At 41.2% G+C, this 20,428-nt stretch overlaps 2 protein-coding genes across 2 annotated transcripts; both read left to right on the top strand.

Annotated features, from left to right (window-relative positions):
• Positions 1-2,212: 2,212 nt before the first annotated feature.
• LOC137196319 (uncharacterized) lies at positions 2,213-9,557 on the top strand (the record flags this gene model as incomplete). Its single annotated transcript, XM_067609189.1, has 5 exons — positions 2,213-2,233; positions 3,242-3,541; positions 4,904-4,962; positions 5,178-5,226; positions 8,880-9,557. Coding segments are annotated over exons 1-5 (1,107 nt in total), but the record flags the coding sequence as incomplete, so codon positions are not given.
• Positions 9,558-9,571: 14 nt separating this feature from the next.
• On the top strand, positions 9,572-18,678 carry LOC137196198 (amyloid-beta A4 precursor protein-binding family B member 3-like). The gene is made up of 7 exons (XM_067609055.1): positions 9,572-9,693; positions 11,421-11,535; positions 12,414-12,495; positions 12,602-12,685; positions 14,994-15,109; positions 15,276-15,455; positions 15,848-18,678. The coding sequence occupies exons 1-7, from the start codon at positions 9,575-9,577 to the stop codon at positions 16,103-16,105; spliced, it is 954 nt and encodes a 317-aa protein (XP_067465156.1). The 5' UTR covers positions 9,572-9,574; the 3' UTR covers positions 16,106-18,678.
• Positions 18,679-20,428: the final 1,750 nt, after the last annotated feature.

The following is a 20,428-nucleotide window of genomic DNA, read 5'->3' as shown; positions in this document are numbered from 1 at the left end:
CTGCCACCTGCTGGACAAACACAGTCAACAGTATATTTACTGCAAGCAGCACATCGCACATCTGGACTCAACATGAAATAATTTACGACCTGGTTCTATCCTCCGTCCCCTTCTATTCTTGATTTATTTTAATGACTTTGCAAAGATTTTATTTGCTGATGATACTAATCTCATAGTTACTCATGATGATTTTAAAGCACTAATCCAGTTTGCAAACGATGGGATGTCCTTCATCTCTAACGAACTCAATCTCAATGTCGAAAAATCTAATTTTGTGATATTTTGTAATAAAAACAAAAAATATCCAAAAGACGATGCTAAAATATTCATTAATGATACAGAAATGTTTCAAGTCCCGTTTACTAAATTCTCAGGAGTTATTGTAGATTAAAGGTCAATGAAAATGATTGGGATTGGGATATCTTATTCAACTCTGTATTATAGTCTAATCGATCCATATATCAGTTATTGTAATATTGTTTGGGCTGCTATATGTTCTTCACACCTCAATCAGTTATTTTTAACCCAAAAAAGGTTTTTAAGAATGATTTTAAACTCTACTGGCCAAGAGCCATCTGCATCTTTGTTTAGGAAATTTAAAATGTTGTCAATTTATTCTGTAAATATCCTTCTAACATGTGTGTTAGGTTCAAATTCATATATCACAGACAAAAACCTTCCAGATACATTTCATCATTTTTTCATTTTATCATCAGACATTCACTCACTTATTCAATGAGACGATCAAAGGACTTTCAGTTACCTGATTGTCACCCTTCCAATCATCAATTTTATATCAGATTTAGAGGAATTCACTGAATACAACTTTGAAGTCGTCGTCTCCTTGAATAACATTTAACACACATTTAAAAAAATATCTTTTATTTAAAAAGAATTTTATGCGACTGGTTTATATTATTATATTACACCTCGTGCACATTTAAACACACAACATGTAATTTCAGCCGCTAGGTGTCTCAATCAAAACAATAACAACAGACGGAGTGTGATGACGGTGTGAAGTAGCAAGGGATCATGGGAGTTGTTGTCTTTGTTGTTAAATAACCAGCTTCATCGGGATAGGATTACTCCAGTGTTCATCATTCAGGATGTTTTTATCCGCAGAGGTCTCCTCCTCTCCAGAACAAACCGACCCGGAGATTACAGGTAAAAACACTGAATAAAGCTGTTTCAATATTTCTCCGACGATGTTTGGTGACCACCAGACTTCCTGGAGGGGCTGTTAGCCGAGCTGCTGCTAACGTTTGTCCAGTTTATTTCTCTGATAACTTAAGATCCAGACGTCCAATGACTAAAATCCTTCTTCCGGCTAAAAGATATAGTTAAAAACCACCTAAATTTATCATGAAAATGTGTCTTAAAACTGAATAAAAGTCCATTTATAACAGTTTGTGTGGAACAACCACAACGCCGATGTATTATCTTGTATGTGTGTAAGTTACTCTTTGGTAGACGCCATTGTAGCGGACAAACACAGCGACGCCGTATGCATCTGGTGCGTGTTTACTCTTTGGTAGAGGAGGTATGACGCCATCGACAGGCGACCAAATGAAACGGTCCGTTACTTTGATTAAATTACAGATTTCTCTGAGTTTGAACATTGTTGGAAACATTTGGGATAATGTAAGTACACAACTCAACAACATATATAACACAGGTCTAGTTGTTTTTAGACATTTTAATGTGGAATAATTTTATATTATAGCTTGAAAGTGTTCAAATTTCTGTTTTACTTGTTTTTTCTTTTCTTTCTTTTTCTCTTGTTTTTTGCTTCAGGCGTTTCTTTGTCTATTTGATGTCATATTGTTTTATGACTGTATGTTTTTATGATTTGACTTCTTCTGCACAATTTAATATAATTTTTAATGTGAAACATTTTTATTGTAACCTTTGTGCAAATAAAAAAAAAAACTAAAAAATACATAAAGAAGCGTTTGTAACAGCTAAACTAACCTACAGAGCTTCAACAAGCTGCTGTGGTTATAAAAACTGTCCAGTGGAGGTTTTGTTGCTGACTGTAGTTTATTGAACTGACCGTCCCTCCTTCCGGTCATATCATGGTCTCTCAATCAGCTGATTCAGCATTTTGTGTCTCTAAAGGTTCATTAATTATTCAAATCCTCTTTGGTTTCTTCTCCTCTTTCGTCTCTTCCTGTTGCTGCAGTTTGACCTCTGATTACTCGTTCAGAACATGATGTTTAACATCAACAACGTATCCTGAACGTCTTCTGAACCTGTCCACAGATCAGGTGAAGACTGGAGGAAGGAAAAGTGTCTTTAGTGTCTCTTTTACTGATGTATGATGAATGTGGCGTCATGTGCCAGCAGAGTGTGTCAGCACTGACCCACCGAAGGTTAAAGTCACCTTGTACTGAAATAAAACTGCAGAGCGACAGAAGAGGAGGAGCTTTCATTTTATTACACTGAATTACTGCTGACATGTTTTTTTATGGATCAATAGTTCATGTTATTATTAGCACAAGTCTGAGTTTGCTACATTTAGGTAAATGAAATGATGTTTAAGACTGAATCAGTTATAAAGTGTCTGAGTTTCCTGATTATACACGCAGCAGATTTATTTCTGTAGATAACTGAGGTGTACTCGCTCACATTGAAGATCACAACATCTTCTTAAACTGTTTGCATGTGAGAGGATGAACACAGTTTAAGTTGAAGCATTTTAAAGCCTGCAGGCAGCTCACGTATCAGTTTGTATGTAAGCAGAGAAAACAAACAGGAAACTGAAAGCAGTTGAAATGTCAGTTGAGCTGTAAACAAGTTGAAGTTATTACTGTACGTAAGAACTGAAAGCAGTTACTCTGTTGAAAGAGATAAAAGCACTTAAATGATCAGTTTAGTTAGTTTTACTTGACATTTTACTAAACAGTGTTGCTCTTAAAGCTATAATCTCTAATTATTCCACATTAAAATGTCTAAAAACAACCAGACCTATGTTATATATGTTGTTGAGTTGTGTACTTACATTATCCCAAATCATATAGTGATGGCTTCGCCTATACTCTGTGAATCTGGGGTTACGCCACAGTTACTTAGCCAACGTTCTTGCTGTGGTAGCGATTTGACTGTGATGGCACCCGCCCATCACTCAAAGCAGCCCTTAATAATACATAACTTTAAGCCTTAATAAAATGTAAACAAGTGAGTTATATGGAAATACACCCCTCTGTACAGTTGTCATGAATGAGGAAATTAGCTACAGAGACCAGAAGCGTTTTTTGTACCAGGCTGTTTATTTCTGCTGCTTTCTCCTCATTTGAGGAACTGCAGTTTTTGGCACTTCCATGTTGGCTTCATTTTTCAGAGGACAGCTGGTGACAGTTCTTGTGTCTCTGCAGACAACATCTGGACAGACCAGAACCTGCTGTTGGACCCAGACCTTCCCTCTGGCTGGAGAACCATCAAGGACTCCACAGGAACCTACTACTGGCATGTTCCCACCGGTGCCACCCAGTGGCAGCACCCAGCACTAAGCAGGACGCCACAAGCACTCGACACACAGGTAGAACTGACAGAACCGGTAGAACAAATACAACAGGTAGAACTGACAGAACAGGTAGAACTAACAGAACCGGTTAGAACAAATACAACAGGTAGAACTGACAGAACAGGTAGAACAAATACAACAGGTAGAAATGACAGAACAGGTAGAACAAATACAACAGGTAGAACTAACAGAACCGGTTAGAACAAATACAACAGGTAGAACAAATACAACAGGTAGAACTAACAGAACCGGTTAGAACAAATACAACAGGTAGAACAGGTAGAACTGACAGAACAGTTAGAACAAATACAACAGGTAGAAATGACAGAACCGGTTAGAACAAATACAACAGGTAGAACTGACAGAACAGGTAGAACTAACAGAACCGGTTAGAACAAATACAACAGGTAGAACAAATACAACAGGTAGAACTAACAGAACCGGTTAGAACAAATACAACAGGTAGAACAGGTAGAACTGACAGAACAGTTAGAACAAATACAACAGGTAGAAATGACAGAACAGTTAGAACAAATACAACAGGTAGAAATGACAGAACCGGTTAGAACAAATACAACAGGTAGAACTGACAGAACAGTTAGAACAAATACAACAGGTAGAAATGACAGAACCGGTTAGAACAAATACAACAGGTAGAACAGGTAGAACTGACAGAACCGGTAGAACAAATACAACAGGTAGAAATGACAGAACCGGTAGAACAAATACAACAGGTAGAAATGACAGAACCGGTTAGAACAAATACAACAGGTAGAACTGACAGAACAGTTAGAACAAATACAACAGGTAGAAATGACAGAACCGGTTAGAACAAATACAACAGGTAGAACTGACAGAACAGGTAGAACAAATACAACAGGTAGAACTGACAGAACAGGTAGAACAAATACAACAGGTAGAACTGACAGAACAGGTAGAACAAATACAACAGGTAGAACTGACAGAACAGGTTAGAACAAATACAACAGGTAAAACTGACAGAACAGGTAAAACTGACAGAACAGGTAGAACAGGTAGAACTAACAGAACAGGTAGAACTAACAGAACAGGTTAGAACAGGTTAGAACAGGTGGAACTGACAGAATAGATTAGAATATGTTAAAACAGGTAAAACTAACAGAACAGGTAGAACTAACAGAACAGGTTAGAACAGGTTAGAACAGGTTAGAACAGGTTAGAACAGGTAAAACTAACAGAACAGGTAGAACTAACAGAACAGGTTAGAACAGGTGGAACTGATAGAACAGGTGGAACTGATAGAACAGTGAGTCCAGGTAACTCAGGTCAGCTGAGGTTTGTCTGACGCACCAGCAGATCTCTGGAGTTTGTTTCTTCTTCTGTGGTGTTTTGTTTCAGCAGGAGGAGGCTGGATCGCAGCCCACCAGCAGACAGACGGTTGAACCACCTGAGGACAGGTAACAAACACACAGTCATGACTTACATTCATGTCCTGGAGAATCAACCTTAAACCAAGTTTTCACTCTAAAATGAATGATTGATATTACGGGAACTTGATTTTTGTCCCCACGTGACTGTAAACAGATTCATGTCCCCACAACATGAGGAATACAAGCACACACACACACTCACACATATCTGTACAGGTATATGAGTTTAGTTTCTCTCTCAGGTCTTCCTGGCATGAAGATTATCTCACCAACCACGATCCCGACTCCAAGGTAAGATAACGAGTGTGTGTGATTAATAAAACTACGGAACATAAGCAGAGAAAAGTTTAATCATATTACATGTTCACAACTAAATCATCACAAAGTCTTAAAGGACAAGTTCACTATTCTTCAACTGTGTCTATAACCAGCAGTCAGGTGTCCATAGTAACAGTGAAAGAGGTTTTCCTCTCTGTAATCATTCCTCCTGTTCATACTGGATATTAAAAGATCCTTCAAATGTGCTTTCAATGGAAGTGATGGAGGATAAAATCCACGTTGTGTCCACACAGTCATTTAAAGTCTGTGTGAAGCTTCTATTCAGCTTCAGCAGTCTGAGTTAGTCATATCAAGTGGATATCTGACACATTTACAGTCTTTTTAGCATCAAATTCCCTCTTTGTGTTTGAGCTGCAGGTGGAAGTATAGTAACAAAAAGAGGGACTTTGGCACTAAAAAGACTGTAACGTTGAAAGATATCTACTTGATTTGACTCATTTGGACGCTGAAGCTTCATATTAGCTTCAGACTGTGGATTTTGTCCTCCATCACTTCCATTGTAAGGTCATTATGAAGGGATCTTCTAATGGTCAGTATGAACAGGAGGAATGATTACAGACAGAAAAACAGCTTTAATGTTCATTTGAAGACTGACTGTTGTTTACAACACACTTAAAAAATTGCGAACTTGTCCTTTAAAAGTAGAACCCTTGAAATGTGAACCCAGCGTAGCTAAACACTAACTTTACATATTGCTCACCTTGTAAAATCTGATGCTGAAAGCTGATATAATTATTATGTTTAAGAATATTATCGTATGAATTATGGATGAATTATCCAACATTTGAGTAAATCGGTGCAATGAACTGAAGTATTTGGTCATTTGAAGTTACATGTTTATTGTAGGACATGTGAGGACGTTACATCAGACTGTGATTAGACATGAAAATAACTGGCGGGATAATCAATAATGATGCTCTAGTTACTAGTAAAGGTTCCAACCTGTTTTTATTATTAATATGTTGGATGTTGGATGTAAAATGCAGTTAATGTTTTTGTTCCCTTCCACTCCTGTGTGTGAATCATAGACTGTAAAAAATATGGACGTAGTCACCGTGACGTCACCTACTGGTTTGAGAAGTGCTGTTTTGAAGCCTTGAGTGTAGCGATTTGACCATCGCCATCTTGGATTTGGCCGTCGCCATGTTTGATTTTTGGAGCCAGAAGTGACCATATTTGGACGAGAGGGTGGAGCTGACCATAGCACTAGCTGCTAGCTTGGTTAGCACGGTGCATTTACAATCTATGATTAACAGTGATCATGCTAATGCTAATGCTAATTGTCACTAGCGAAAAACAGGCCTAAAACCGTTAAAACAAAATGTACTCACCGGAAAAACTGATCATCCGACTCATTGATGGGTCTTTTATTACAACCAAACATTGAACGAGACTGTTTTTAGGCGAACACAATGTTACAATTAACTTTAGTGAACTGAAAACACACTGTGTAGTAGCAGCAGCTACACCCATACACAATGGTTACGTTACGTAAGCAACGTTGTCGCCGTGGTAGTGACTTGTCAATCACAACGTAGCCACGCCCTAAAGCATACGCTGCTCTATTGTCAAATTTAAATGAAATGGGACCATACTTTTACAAAATGAACATCATGCTGTATTGAAGAAGACTTGAAACTAGCAATTGAGACCACAAACTCATTAGGAAACAGTTTACTGAAGTAATAAATCAAGAGAGAAGTAGAGTTATTTTCTCATTGAACTCCTTTTTGCAGCCAGTGGAGTCGCCCCCTGCTGGCCGTTTGACAGAATGCAGAATTTTGGTACTTCCGCATTGGCCTCATTTTTCAACCACGGAGGTTGCCGCTTGGTGTGAATATTAGGAGATAAACTGAATTCAGAGACCAGAAACAATGACTGACTCAGTGTTGCAGACAGTATTTGAGGCTTTTTGAACGAGTCAGCTGGATCAGCTGATTGCCGCCGGCGGCACTTTAAGGTGCTTCAGATTGAAGACGTGGTCGCTGCTGATTGGACGATTCATATGTGAACATGTCAAACAACGTTTCTATTGGATGTTGCATCAAGAGTTTTGGCAGTTTATGTTTTGTAAAAAATGGTTCATGAGTTATTGTGTTTTATAAATGGCCACATGGTGGCGCCACTGGTGACATGTTTGAACATGTGACACAATATGAGCTCAAAAACAGTTTATATCAAATATTAAATATCTAAAATACAGTAAATAATATATAAAAGCTGCATACTAACCATCCTCTAGATAAAACTGAACACCTGCAGCAACAATATTAATTAATTTTCTGTCATCTCAGGTTCAGTTTTAGTCGTTCACACTAATAAAACACATCCAGCCTGTTAAAGAAGCAGCGTCCATCAGCTGTGATGTCACAGTTCAACAGAAAGTGTTAAATACAGTAAAACAGGTTCTGAGCTGCTTTCTGCTCATCTGCTGCACTTTAATCTGATCTAATCTGCTTTAATCTGCTTTAATCTGCTTTAATCTGCTTTAATCTGACTCTCTGTGTCCTGGTTTCTCTGTTTGTCACCCAACGACTCACTGACTGCTTAATCTGCTCATCTACCTGTCTGTCTCTCTACCTGTCTGTCTCTCTACCTGTCTGTCTCTCCACCTGTCTCTCTACCTGTCTGTCTCTCTATCTGTCTGTCTCTCCACCTATCTGTCTCTCTACCTGTCTGTCTCTCCACCTGTCTCTCTACCTGTCTGTCTCTCTACCTGTCTGTCTCTCTATCTGTCTGTCTCTCCACCTATCTGTCTCTCTACCTGTCTGTCTCTCCACCTGTCTGTCTCTCTACCTGTCTGTCTCTCCACCTGTCTCTCTACCTGTCTCTCTCTACCTGTCTGTCTCTCCACCTGTCTGTCTCTCCACCTGTCTCTCTACCTGTCTCCCTCTCCACCTGTCTGTCTCTACCTGTCTGTCTCTCCACCTGTCTGTCTCTCCACCTGTCTGTCTCTCTACCTGTCTCCCTCTCCACCTGTCTGTCTCTCTACCTGTCTGTCTCTCCACCCGTCTGTCTCTCTACCTGTCTGTCTCTCCACCTGTCTGTCTCTCTACCTGTCTCTCTCTCCCCACCTGTCTGTCTCTCTACCTGTCTCTCTCTCCCCATCTGTCTGTCTCTCTACCTGTCTCTCTCTCCCAATCTGTCTGTCTCTCCACCTGTCTGTCTCTCCACCTGTCTGTCTGTCTCTCCACCTGTCTGTCTGTCTCTCCACCTGTCTGTCTGTCTCTCTACCTGTCTGTCTCTCTACCTGTCTCCCTCTCCACCTGTCTGTCTCTCCACCTGTCTGTCTCTCTACCTGTCTGTCTCTCCACCTGTCTGTCTCTCCACCTGTCTGTCTGTCTCTCCACCTGTCTGTCTCTCCACCTATCTGTCTCTCTACCTGTCTGTCTCTCTACCTGTCTCCCTCTCCACCTATCTGTCTGTCTCTCCACCTGTCTGTCTCTCCACCTGTCTGTCTCTCCACCTGTCTGTCTGTCTCTCCACCTGTCTGTCTGTCTCCCTACCTGTCTGTCTCTCCACCTGTCTGTCTCTCCACCTGTCTGTCTGTCTCCCTACCTGTCTGTCTCTCCACCTGTCTGTCTCTCCACCTGTCTGTCTGTCAGTGCTTTGCAGTGCGTTCTCTCGGCTGGCTGCAGGTGGAGGAGGAGGACCTGTCTCCCGGTCGCAGCAGTCTCGCTGTCAGTAACGTCATCCAGCAGCTGTCTCACTGCAACAGTCCCGAGCAGAGAGACAGGATGGGGGCCTGGGGGGAGGTAAGACACCTGCTGTACCTGTCTGTGTGTCAGTATGTCTACCTGTCTGTCTGTGTGTCAGTATGTTTACCTGTCTGTCTGTGTGTCAGTATGTCTACCTGTCTGTGTGTCAGTATGTTTACCTGTCTGTCTGTGTGTCAGTATGTTTACCTGTCTGTCTGTGTGTCAGTATGTCTACCTGTCTGTCTGTGTGTCAGTATGTCTACCTGTCTGTGTGTCAGTATGTCTACCTGTCTGTCTGTGTGTCAGTATGTCTACCTGTCTGTCTGTGTGTCAGTATGTCTACCTGTCTGTGTGTCAGTATGTCTACCTGTCTGTCTGTGTGTCAGTATGTCTACCTGTCTGTCTGTGTGTCAGTATGTTTACCTGTCTGTCTGTGTGTCAGTATGTCTACCTGTCTGTCTGTGTGTCAGTATGTTTACCTGTCTGTGTGTCAGTATGTCTACCTGTCTGTGTGTCAGTATGTCTACCTGTCTGTCTGTGTGTCAGTATGTCTACCTGTCTGTGTGTCAGTATGTCTACCTGTCTGTCTGCAGGGTCGGGAGATGATGCTGGTTCTGAAGAAAGACACTCTGACCCTGTTGGACCCTTTAGACCACACCCCCCTCCACTGTCAGCCAATCATCAACATCCGTGTGTGGGGGGTGGGCTGCAACAACGGCAGGTGAGCCAATCAGAAAGCAGCTGTTGCCTCCGTTATCTCACCTGATGATGGAACGTGTCGGTTTCACATTTTAGTTGCGCTTTTTCTGTTCTAGCTGTGTGATGTCACTGTGCAACTCTGTGATGTCACTGCGCAACTCCGTGATGTCACAGGACTTATATTCTCTCATTTTTTCGGATCCTCTAATATGATTATTCAAATCTCAATCTGGTGCATGAGGCGCGCTCTGCTCCTACACCTGTTCAGTAACAACGTACAACATGTCAATCAGACACATCTGCAGCTGTTTGAATTTAGATTTTTTTTTCTTCTGATGGAGCTACGCTAACAGTTTCCCCCTGCTTCCAGTCTTTATGCTAAGCTAGGCTAACTCACAGGATCTTCACAGAGTAAACAGAGAGAGATGAGAGGTTTACTGCAGTAAAAGTACATAAGTATTATGAGCTTGATGTAGTTAAAGTATTGCAGTAAAAGTACATAAGTATTATGAGCTTGATGTAGTTAAAGTATTGCAGTAAAAGTACATAAGTATTATGAGCTTGATGTAGTTAAAGTATTGCAGTAAAAGTACATAAGTATTATGAGCTTGATGTAGTTAAAGTATTGCAGTAAAAGTACATAAGTATTATGAGCTTGATGTAGTTAAAGTATTGCAGTAAAAGTACATAAGTATTATGAGCTTGATGTAGTTAAAGTATTGCAGTAAAAGTAGTGGTTTGGTCCCTCTGACTGATATATTATTATATATGACATCATTAGATTATTAATAGTGAAGCATCAGTGTTAGAGCAGCATGTTACTGTTGTAGCTGCTGGAGGTGGAGCTAGTTTACACTACTTTATATACAGTTAGCTAGTTTAGTCCAGTGGTTCCCAACCTAGGGGTCGGGCCCCTCCAAAGGGTCAGCAGATAAATCTGAGGGGTGGTGAGATGATTAATGGGAGAGGAAAGAAGAAAAAACAAAGTTCTGATACACAAATCTGTTTTCAGTTTTTGGACTTTTTCTCTAATCTTTGATTTTTGCTGAAATATTGGATCATTTGAACATTTATTGAAATGAAAGCATGTGAGAAGTTTAGAGGGAAAAATCACTATTTGGTGGAGCTGTTAACAACTCATAGACATGTGAAATGTGACCCCGACTACACACTGCTTTTTGTAAGACGTCAAAAGACAAAAAGGTTGGAAACCACTGGTTTCATCTTTAACAATGTGTTGTATTTTAAAAGCTTGTTATATTATCCATTGTGTCAAATCTTCATCTGAAAAGTAACTAAAGCTGTTAAATAAATGTAGTGGAGTAGAAAGTACAATATTTCCCTCTGAAATGTAGAAAGTAGCATCACGTGGAAATACTCAAGTAAAGTACAAGTACCTCAAACTGTACTACAGTACATGAGGTACTTGTACTTAGTTACTTTCCGCTGCTGACATCATTCACAGTTTGATGTTTCTGTTCAAATCAAACTCACCTTTGGGTTTGTTCATGTGTCAGTTTGCACTAACACTGTCACTCTCTCTGCTTCTTTAAATCGCTCCTCACTCACCTGCGCAGGGACAGGTAAACCTCTACCTTTACCTCCTCACACCCACAGCTACACCGACACAACCTCCTCCTGCATGTACGCCTCACCTGCTGATCACATGATCACTCACCTGTCCATCCTGACCACCGTGTGTGTGTGTGTGTGTGTGTGTGTGTGTGTGTGTATGTGTGGTGCGTTCAGGGACTTTGCCTTCGTAGCTGGAGATAAGGACAGCTGTGTGTTGAAGTGTCACGTGTTTCGTTGTGACGCTCCGGCGAAGGCCATCGCCACAGCGCTGCACGAGATGTGCTCCAAGGTGAGAGTCACCTCTGTTTTATTATTATTTATTATTTTATTCCAAAAAGACCCCAAAATTAGTTTATGGAGTGTAATTATTTGACATGGACATTATTTTTAGAGATCTCCTTTAACGCTTCACATTTTGACTGTTTATAATGAAGCGACAGGAACAAACCTGTATAACCTCTTATTACTTAGTGTTTAATTATGAATGTTTAATATTACATCATCAGAACAGACGGACTCCTCAGCTCAGCTGGTCCAACACTTTGTTCAAATATTATCCACCAGCTCATCCAACAGCAGGTGGCGCTGTGACAGTTTTTTTTTTTACTATTTTCTCAGGATTTAATTGTTCACGTCCAGCCAAATATAGTCTGCACATTTAATACGTCTATTGTGACTGAAAGTGTCTTAGTTAAAAACCAGGTCATTTACAGCTTTACTGCATCAGGCCTGTGTTGAGTCTGTTTACAAGTTGAAAATGAAAACTATGTTTGTGGAGGGATTTTAAAGATTTACATCCTCTTCATATTTTCTAACAGTCAGGAAGTCCTGTGTTAACTAAAACTACAGTGGGCAGCTGATTTAGGAAATTACAAAACCTTTTAAAGTACATATTAATGTACATATATATAATAACCTGTATAGTTAAGTACTTGTGAGGTGTTTTTAAAGATTTTCGTCTAGCTTGTTTCTGATTGGATCCTGATATACCTGCTTACAAGTCTAGTTTACAAAGAAAAGTCTTTATTTATGACGTGTCTCCAGTAGGAACCAATGAGCTGGAAGGGGACAGTATTGAGAGACGGACTAATGACGAGAATAAAATGAGAGAAAAACTGAACAGAAGTGTAGAAACATGGATGCATTTGAATCTTTGTGTGTGTGTAGATGATGTCAGAGAAGGCGCTGATGAGGCCGTCTCGCTCTCTGACGATGGAGAGCATCTCACCTGAGGACCTGCCCAGACAAGGTGACTCACCTGCTCTGCTCTCTGATTGGTTCTCTGCTGATCCCTCGTTGTTGTTGTTGTTGTTGTTCTTGTTGTTGTTATTGTTGTTGTTGTATTTGTGTTTCAGTGGAGTTTCTAGAGGCGGTGCGGCAGCAGGTCCAGAAGTTCGAGGTTGAGTACATCGGTAACCTGCCGGTGTCCCGAGCCATGGGTAGGACAGACACACCTGTTACACCTGCTTCACCCATTACACCCGCTACACCTGTTACACCTGTTACACCTGTTACACCTGCTACACCTGCTACACCCGTTACACCTGCTTCACCCGTTACACCTGTTACACCCGTTACACCTGCTACACCTGTTACACCCGTTACACCCGTTACACCTGCTACACCTGCTACACCTGTTACACCCGTTACACCCGTTACACCTGCTACACCTGCTACACCTGTTACACCCGCTACACCCGTTACACCTGTTACACCTGTTACACCTGTTACACCTGCTACACCTGTTACACCTGTTACACCTGTTACACCCGTTACACCCGTTACACCCGTTACACCTGCTACACCTGTTACACCTGTTACACCTGTTACACCTGCTACACCTGTTACACCCGTTACACCCGTTACACCTGCTACACCTGTTACACCTGTTACACCTGTTACACCTGCTACACCTGTTACACCCGTTACACCCGTTACACCCGTTACACCTGCTTCACCTGTTACACCTGTTACACCTGCTACACCTGCTACACCTGCTACACCTGCTACACCCGTTACACCTGCTTCACCCGTTACACCTGTTACACCTGCTACACCTGTTACACCCGTTACACCCGTTACACCTGCTACACCTGTTACACCTGTTACACCTGTTACACCTGCTACACCTGTTACACCCGTTACACCCGTTACACCCGTTACACCTGTTACACCTGCTTCACCTGTTACACCTGTTACACCTGCTACACCTGCTACACCTGTTACACCTGTTACACCTGTTACACCCGTTACACCCGTTACACCTGTTACACCCGTTACACCTGCTTCACCTGTTACACCCGTTACACCCGTTACACCTGTTACACCTGTTACACCTGCTACACCTGCTACACCCGTTACACCTGCTTCACCCGTTACACCTGTTACACCCGTTACACCTGCTTCACCTGTTACACCCGTTACACCCGTTACACCCGCTACACCCGCTACACCCGCTACACCTGCTACACCTGTTACACCTGTTACACCTGCTACACCTGCTACACCCGCTACACCCGCTACACCCGTTACACCTGCTACACCTGCTACACCTGTTACACCTGTTACACCCGCTACACCCGTTACACCCGCTACACCCGTTACACCTGTTACACCTGCTACACCTGCTACACCTGTTACACCTGTTACACCTGCTACACCTGCTACACCTGTTACACCTGCTACACCTGCTACACCTGTTACACCTGTTACACCTGTTACACCCGCTACACCCGTTACACCTGCTACACCTGTTACACCTGTTACACCTGCTACACCTGCTACACCTGTTACACCTGTTACACCTGCTACACCTGTTACACCTGCTACACCTGCTACACCTGCTACACCTGCTACACCTGTTACAGCTCTGTGTTTGGTCCTGTGAACAAACTGATCTCAAATTAAGTTTCCAACTTAACAACCAAAGTATTGACAGTTTCCAACATTTCCTGGAAATAAACTGTTCAGCTGATACATTTCCAATGAATCAATAACAGCTGATTGTTGTCAGCTGATCATATCTACAGGCTAACAGTTCAATACGATTTAACATATATGAGCAGTAACATTTTAAATTAATATTTACAGTACCTGAGTTTAAATGGAGAAATTAATTTATTTTATCTATAATTATAAATATTATTATCATTTATTATTCAATGATTAGTAACAAGTTCTTTCAGGAAACTTCTCTAATGTGAGGATTTGATGTTTTTCTCTGATATATATCAGGCCGATACATCAGCCAATATCAGCTGACTGCAGATATATTGGTATTTGTGTATATGTGGGCCGATATCTCACAAGAACCGTCAGGTTCAGAGACATCAAAGTAGGTTTGAGGTCAATTAGAAACTGTATTGCAGTTACATAGTTTGTCCACCAGAGGGTGCTGACCAGTTGATTCTTTAAAAAGTTTCAGTTTGAGTCTCACGACTGAAAAACACCGAACACGTCTGCTGCAGCTGCCACACTGACAACAGAAATCACGACGCTCATCTCTGTTTACGCTGCTGGACTATTTTCTCTCTCTGTGTTACTGCTTTGTTTTGATAAGTGACATCAATAAAGATATTATTATTATTACATCATTGTAAACTAAATGTTTTGGTTTTTGGACCGTTGGTTGGACAAAACAAGACGTGAACACGTCCGCAAGCATTCTGGGAAAATAACTTTCACTGTTAATCGGGACAAGGGTTGCCATAGAAACCAAGGTGTCTTTGTGTGTGTGTGTGTGTGCAGGTATGGAGGTGTTGAACAGAGCGATCGAAAGCATCATGAACTCTACAGACAGAGACGACTGGGAGCCAATCGTCATCCACGTGACTGATAACATCCTGTCTCTGTGGAAGGGACAGGTACGATTACTGTTATTCTACCTGTTCTACCTTTTTTACCTGCTCTACCTGTTCTACCTGTTCTACCTGTTCTACCTGTTCTACCTGTTCTACCTGTTCTACCTGCCTCTGTGGAAGGGACAGGTAAGGTTAATATTATTCCACCCGTTCTACCTGTTCCTGACAGGAGGGGGAGGAGCCTTTCTGGGAGTGTCAGGTGCGTTTCCTCACTTTTCTGGGCGTCGGCCACGACAGCCACACCTTCGCTGTGATCGTAGACGGCGGCACGCAGCGCTTCGAGTGTCACGTGTTCTGGTGTGAACCGGACGCTGGGATCCTCTCTGAGGCCGTTCAGGCTGCATGTATGGTGAGTTTTTCACAGAAGCTCAGAACATTACAGGTGCGTCTTCATTTAGACCTTAAAAGGACCTGAAATAAAACAGTTGCAAATAAAGGACTTCATATTCGAGGGTAATTAATGGATGAAATAACTGATAATGAGACAAGGAGTCAGTATCTTGATATGTTTAAATAATGTTCACACAAATTTTCACCGTTTACATGTAAATTAAGTGACTTCTTTCAACTTTTTTATCCCATAAAAAGCCCTTAAACAGTTCACATAATCCCAATCCCTTAATTAATTGATTAATTATCCCCTAAGGTACCTTTATTACAGTCAATAATAAGTCCATAACTGGTACTGATACTGATCTGCTGCTCATAACGTCTCTACTCTTTCGTCCTTTCTGTCGTCAGGTTCAGTATCAGAAGTGTTTAGTGGCTCAGACTCCTCCTCCGAGGACCAAGTCGTGGCACGCGACCCCATCAAAGGTCAAACGGGCCAACTCCATGGACGGCGCCGCCTTTCCTCCCCTCACATCCCGTCTCCATGGCAGCGGAAGCACCTCCATGATGCCAAGGATCACCAAGGGCAACGGCAGCAGTGGCAACGTGAGGAAGGGCATGATGGCCTTCTTCGAAACCTTCCGCAACAAACAGGCCGCCACGTCATAATGACGGGGGCGGGACCACCAGAGCCGCCTGTCAGCAGATGCTGGTCAATCCTCCGCAATGGAGAACCTGAATGTCTCACGGGCTAAACTGCGTTTGTGGCTCTGGTGGTCCGACCGGCTGATTCTGCTGCCTTCACATCACCAGCGACGAGACGGACGCCGCGTCTCTTTCCGTTGACCTGTTTGAACCTGTCGTCACGACGTTAGTTTCACCTGTTGGTGGTTACAGCTGTCGCTCGGTGACGGCTAATGTGGATTCTCTTGTTAACTCGACATTAAACAGGATGATAAACACCTGCTGCAAAAAAAACACCAACATCAGACTCAGATCCTGATTATCAACAGAAGACAGTTCAGACCTCCATCAACCAATCGTCTTCTTCATGACGGCAGAGTTCTCAAACAAACGTGTTCCGTGTTTCTACCTGATCTGAATTAGACTTTCTCACAGAGGACATGTTGACATGTGACAACAGAATAATAAAATGTTTAAGTTTCAGGGTCCTGGTAAAGCACACGCTGGCTCACTGTCACACTGTCATGGTTTATGGGGACAACGTTAACGTTACCTGAGCTTCCCCTGCTATGACAAGTCAAAATGTCCGCTGTGAAAAAGATCTACAGCCACAATATTTCATGTTTTAAATGCTGGTGTGACAAACCTAAAGAGGCTAATCACCAGCAAACTCAACTCAACTAACCCAACTAAAATATAGAAACTGTGATTTCACATTAATAGGTTGCAATTGAGAGCGCGTGACAGCTTGAAATAATTGTTGAAATAGTTAAAAAATAAATGAAAAGTTTAGATAATTAGCTAAAAGTAATGGACAAACAGTTGTATGTTAGTTATATGAAAATATATTGTAACAATGTCCACATTTAGATCATAAATAGTGCTAAATAACATCCAGTTTGTATTCCAATCATATCATATAAGCCCATATTTGAGTGGATGAACGGGTCGAGCTGATCTGACAGAGCTGCGAGGGAACGTCTAGCAGCTCCAGTTGAGGAGAGAAGTCAACTACATTTCCCAGAAAGCTTTGCTGTCAGAAACATTGTTACAAACATCGTTTCCTGGAAATGTTCTGAGTAATTTTCAGGTACTTAACAGCTAATTCTTACAGAGAGGCTGGTGCAATTTGTGAATTATAAGAAAAAACAGAAAAAAAGTGTTGAATTGGTTAAGTTGGTTGGTTCAGATTTGCTATATTGAGGTCATATTCTGTCTCTTTGACAGAAAATACTCAGTTTTCAGTGAGAAGTTTTGTGTCAAACTCATATTAGCATGTTAGGTTGTTTCTGAAAAACTCTACAATGAGCACATTTCCTGTAAATCTCCTAAGAATTAATACCTGAAAATTACTCAGAGAATTTCTGGAGAATAAGTATAAAACGAAGGGATCTGTAGGATAAAACATCCAATCAGAGAGCTTCAGTCTCTGTTGCTATGCGGCTGAAGGCAGACTGAAGATAAAAAGTTATAATAAGAATATTCTAGAACGCTGATGTCACAGCAGCAGCAGCAGAGGCTCATGGGTAGTGTAGTCCCTGAACACGTTCAACAGAGCAAACTGAGGGAACGTTGAGAACATTTCTTCTTCTTCTCCTGAAACTCTGACTTTTCTCTGTCAGATTTGTTCCAACAAACTCGTAATAAAACTGAAATTACAACTTAATAAAAAGAATTAAAGCCTTTTAGAGGTTTAAATTAAGGGAAAAGTTTTCACGATAGATAATGCATTAAAAACCACTTATTATAATTCTATTAATTAACCATTAATTCACTATGAAAGTTAAGATGAACTCCTGAATTTTCACCTTTATTATTTATTAGATATTAAGTGACTGTTTTCAACTTTTAAGGGTTTTTTTCTCCACAAAAAACCCTTAAAGTGCACAGAAAGCCAATTTAAATTACCTTAAAATATTACATTAGGTTAATTTATCCATTAGTTATCCCCTTCAAATCCTATTAAAAGTAACACCATGGTTTAAAGGGTTTTTAAGACTTAAAAAACTGTAATTAAGGTTAATTTATCATAATTCATCAAATTAATTCACTTTGCAAACTCAGATAATCTCAGTCCATTAATTAATTGATGAATCTTCCCTTTAAATACCTTAATTGCATGGTTAATAGGTAAATTGGTGGTATTTTAAGGTTGAGGGAGATGTTGAACATGACACTGATCTGCTGTTCTGGTTTCAGCCTTAAGAACGTCACCTGTTCATGAGGACGTTTCATCATCGACGTCATCGACACCCCTAAAGTGTTCGTATTAGGCGACCTGTCGCGCTCCGTTTGTGGACGAGTTTCATTCACAAGAGAGTTCCCAAAGCGTGAAAAGACAAATCAGAAACCAGCAGACACATTTATCAGTGTCACTAGTCGTGTTAGAGCAGCTGAAACAACGAGTCCAGCTGCCAGTTTAATTAAAAGCCTTTAATATTATTGACGGCAGCACGTTTCTGTCAGCAACAAACTGCAGATTTGGAGGTTAAAGGAAACTTTTTATAAATATTAATCTATTAACAGACAATATTACACGACCAGTTCTCAGTGTTTGCACTGCTCATGAAAGCAGAAAAAGGTGATTTCACTGCATCCAGACAACGTTAGACTCCTAGAAATGACCTTCAGATACGCTAAACTGTTTTCCAGCGACGTTGTGTCAACAAACCTAATCTCTGCCTGGATGATGGTCACAGGAAACGTTTTTTCAATGAATTAGGCGCCAACATGTTGAGCTTCAAGTCACTACACGCCCCCGCTACCTCAGACTCAAGCTAACGCTAGCTTACTGGGAACACCGAGCGCTGCACACCTGGGCTAACGTTAGCTAACTAACATGGCAGGTATTGCAATAAAGTAATATTGAACTTATTGGAGCCAATCACAGCTGTCAATCACAGCTGTCCATCAACACCCACACGGCAGACATCAAAGCTACTATTCATCTTTACATCTTATTAATGGAGCAATAATTTCCAAAATGACCACCAGCGCACTTATTAGAGGGTCTGAATGTAGAGATTGAGACCAGAATGACTCGTTGAAAACAATGATTGACTCAGTATTTCAAGAGAGAAGTTGATGCTTTTTAAATGTGGTTCAGTATCAACAGTTTGGCAACTTAAATACGTTTAATTAACAACATTTTCTCATCATGTCGAGAGAAAACGAGATTCGGCAGCGTTACGTTTCTGGTGTAAATGTATTTGCTGTTGTAGTTTAGTTGAACGTGAACGTGATTTCTAGAGGACGGTTGCCACATTAGACCAGGTCTAGTTCAAATAACACCATATTCACACGTGTCTAACATGGACTCGATTCGACTCTTTTTCTACAACGTCCAACATCTGGTCGTATAATATCGTCGTGTAAGTTTCCTGAAGCCTCGTGTCGCTGTGGTCTTTATGTTCGTCTGACAGACTCGTGTCAAAGTGTTCAAAGTGTTACAGAAACGTGGGAGATCGTAGAGACTTGAGACTTGGTTTATTTGGACGTGAGCGCGAGCTTCAGTTTTGCGGTCGGTGACGTCGGTGAGCAGCTGTGACGGAAATAAAGACGGAATGCTTCAGCATTAACTTAGATGCTAAAAACGTCTTTCTACATATCGATAGATAGATTTACAGTATATAGAATATTACAGCCTGCAGTAGGTGATGTTACAGCTGCACAGAGACACTGAGGCAGCTGTTTACTACTGACAGAAACATCTGGCAGCATGATGATGATATGACGATGACGATGATGATTTAATTTCATTCCTACTTAAGAGAAAATTCTAAGAAAATTGATTAATGCCGCAATTTCTCTTCAATCACTTGCACGTTAAGGACAAATCTGTCGGTACGAGTTCTTCTTGCATGAGGCCCGACATGTTCTGCTGCATGTCCACCTGCATTAAAATGCATTTTGAAGATATTCAGATACAAACCTCGTTAACTTCAGGTGGTCAAAAAATGTCGTCATCCCCCCCCCCCCAAAAAAAAAAACAGCATCCTGAAGCCTGCAGGAACACAAGACTCAGCCTCAATCACAAGAAAAATAATGAAAGTTTGTCTTGCTAGTAAAAAAAACAGAAGAAGAAGAATGTCTTAACAGCTGCCAGCGCCTCCTACAGGCTGCAGAGTTCATTACAGCCTCAAGATGAACAAACAGCAGCTGCATTATTAATCGCTGGTCTTTAAAATATTCGTAAAATATTAAAAAACCTGGAGGAGGTAACGTGAGCTGTAGTTAAAAACACACACAGGTATAATCCTTTGATTTGCTGCATGTCAGTTCTCCAGGTGAGCAGGTCACCTGACCGGA

The sequence above is a fragment of the Thunnus thynnus genome, chromosome 13 (genome assembly GCF_963924715.1).
Source record: "Thunnus thynnus chromosome 13, fThuThy2.1, whole genome shotgun sequence".
NCBI lineage: Eukaryota > Metazoa > Chordata > Actinopteri > Scombriformes > Scombridae > Thunnus > Thunnus thynnus.
The sequence above is the reverse complement of the archived record's forward strand: the minus strand, read 5'-3'. Positions and strand labels throughout refer to the sequence as shown.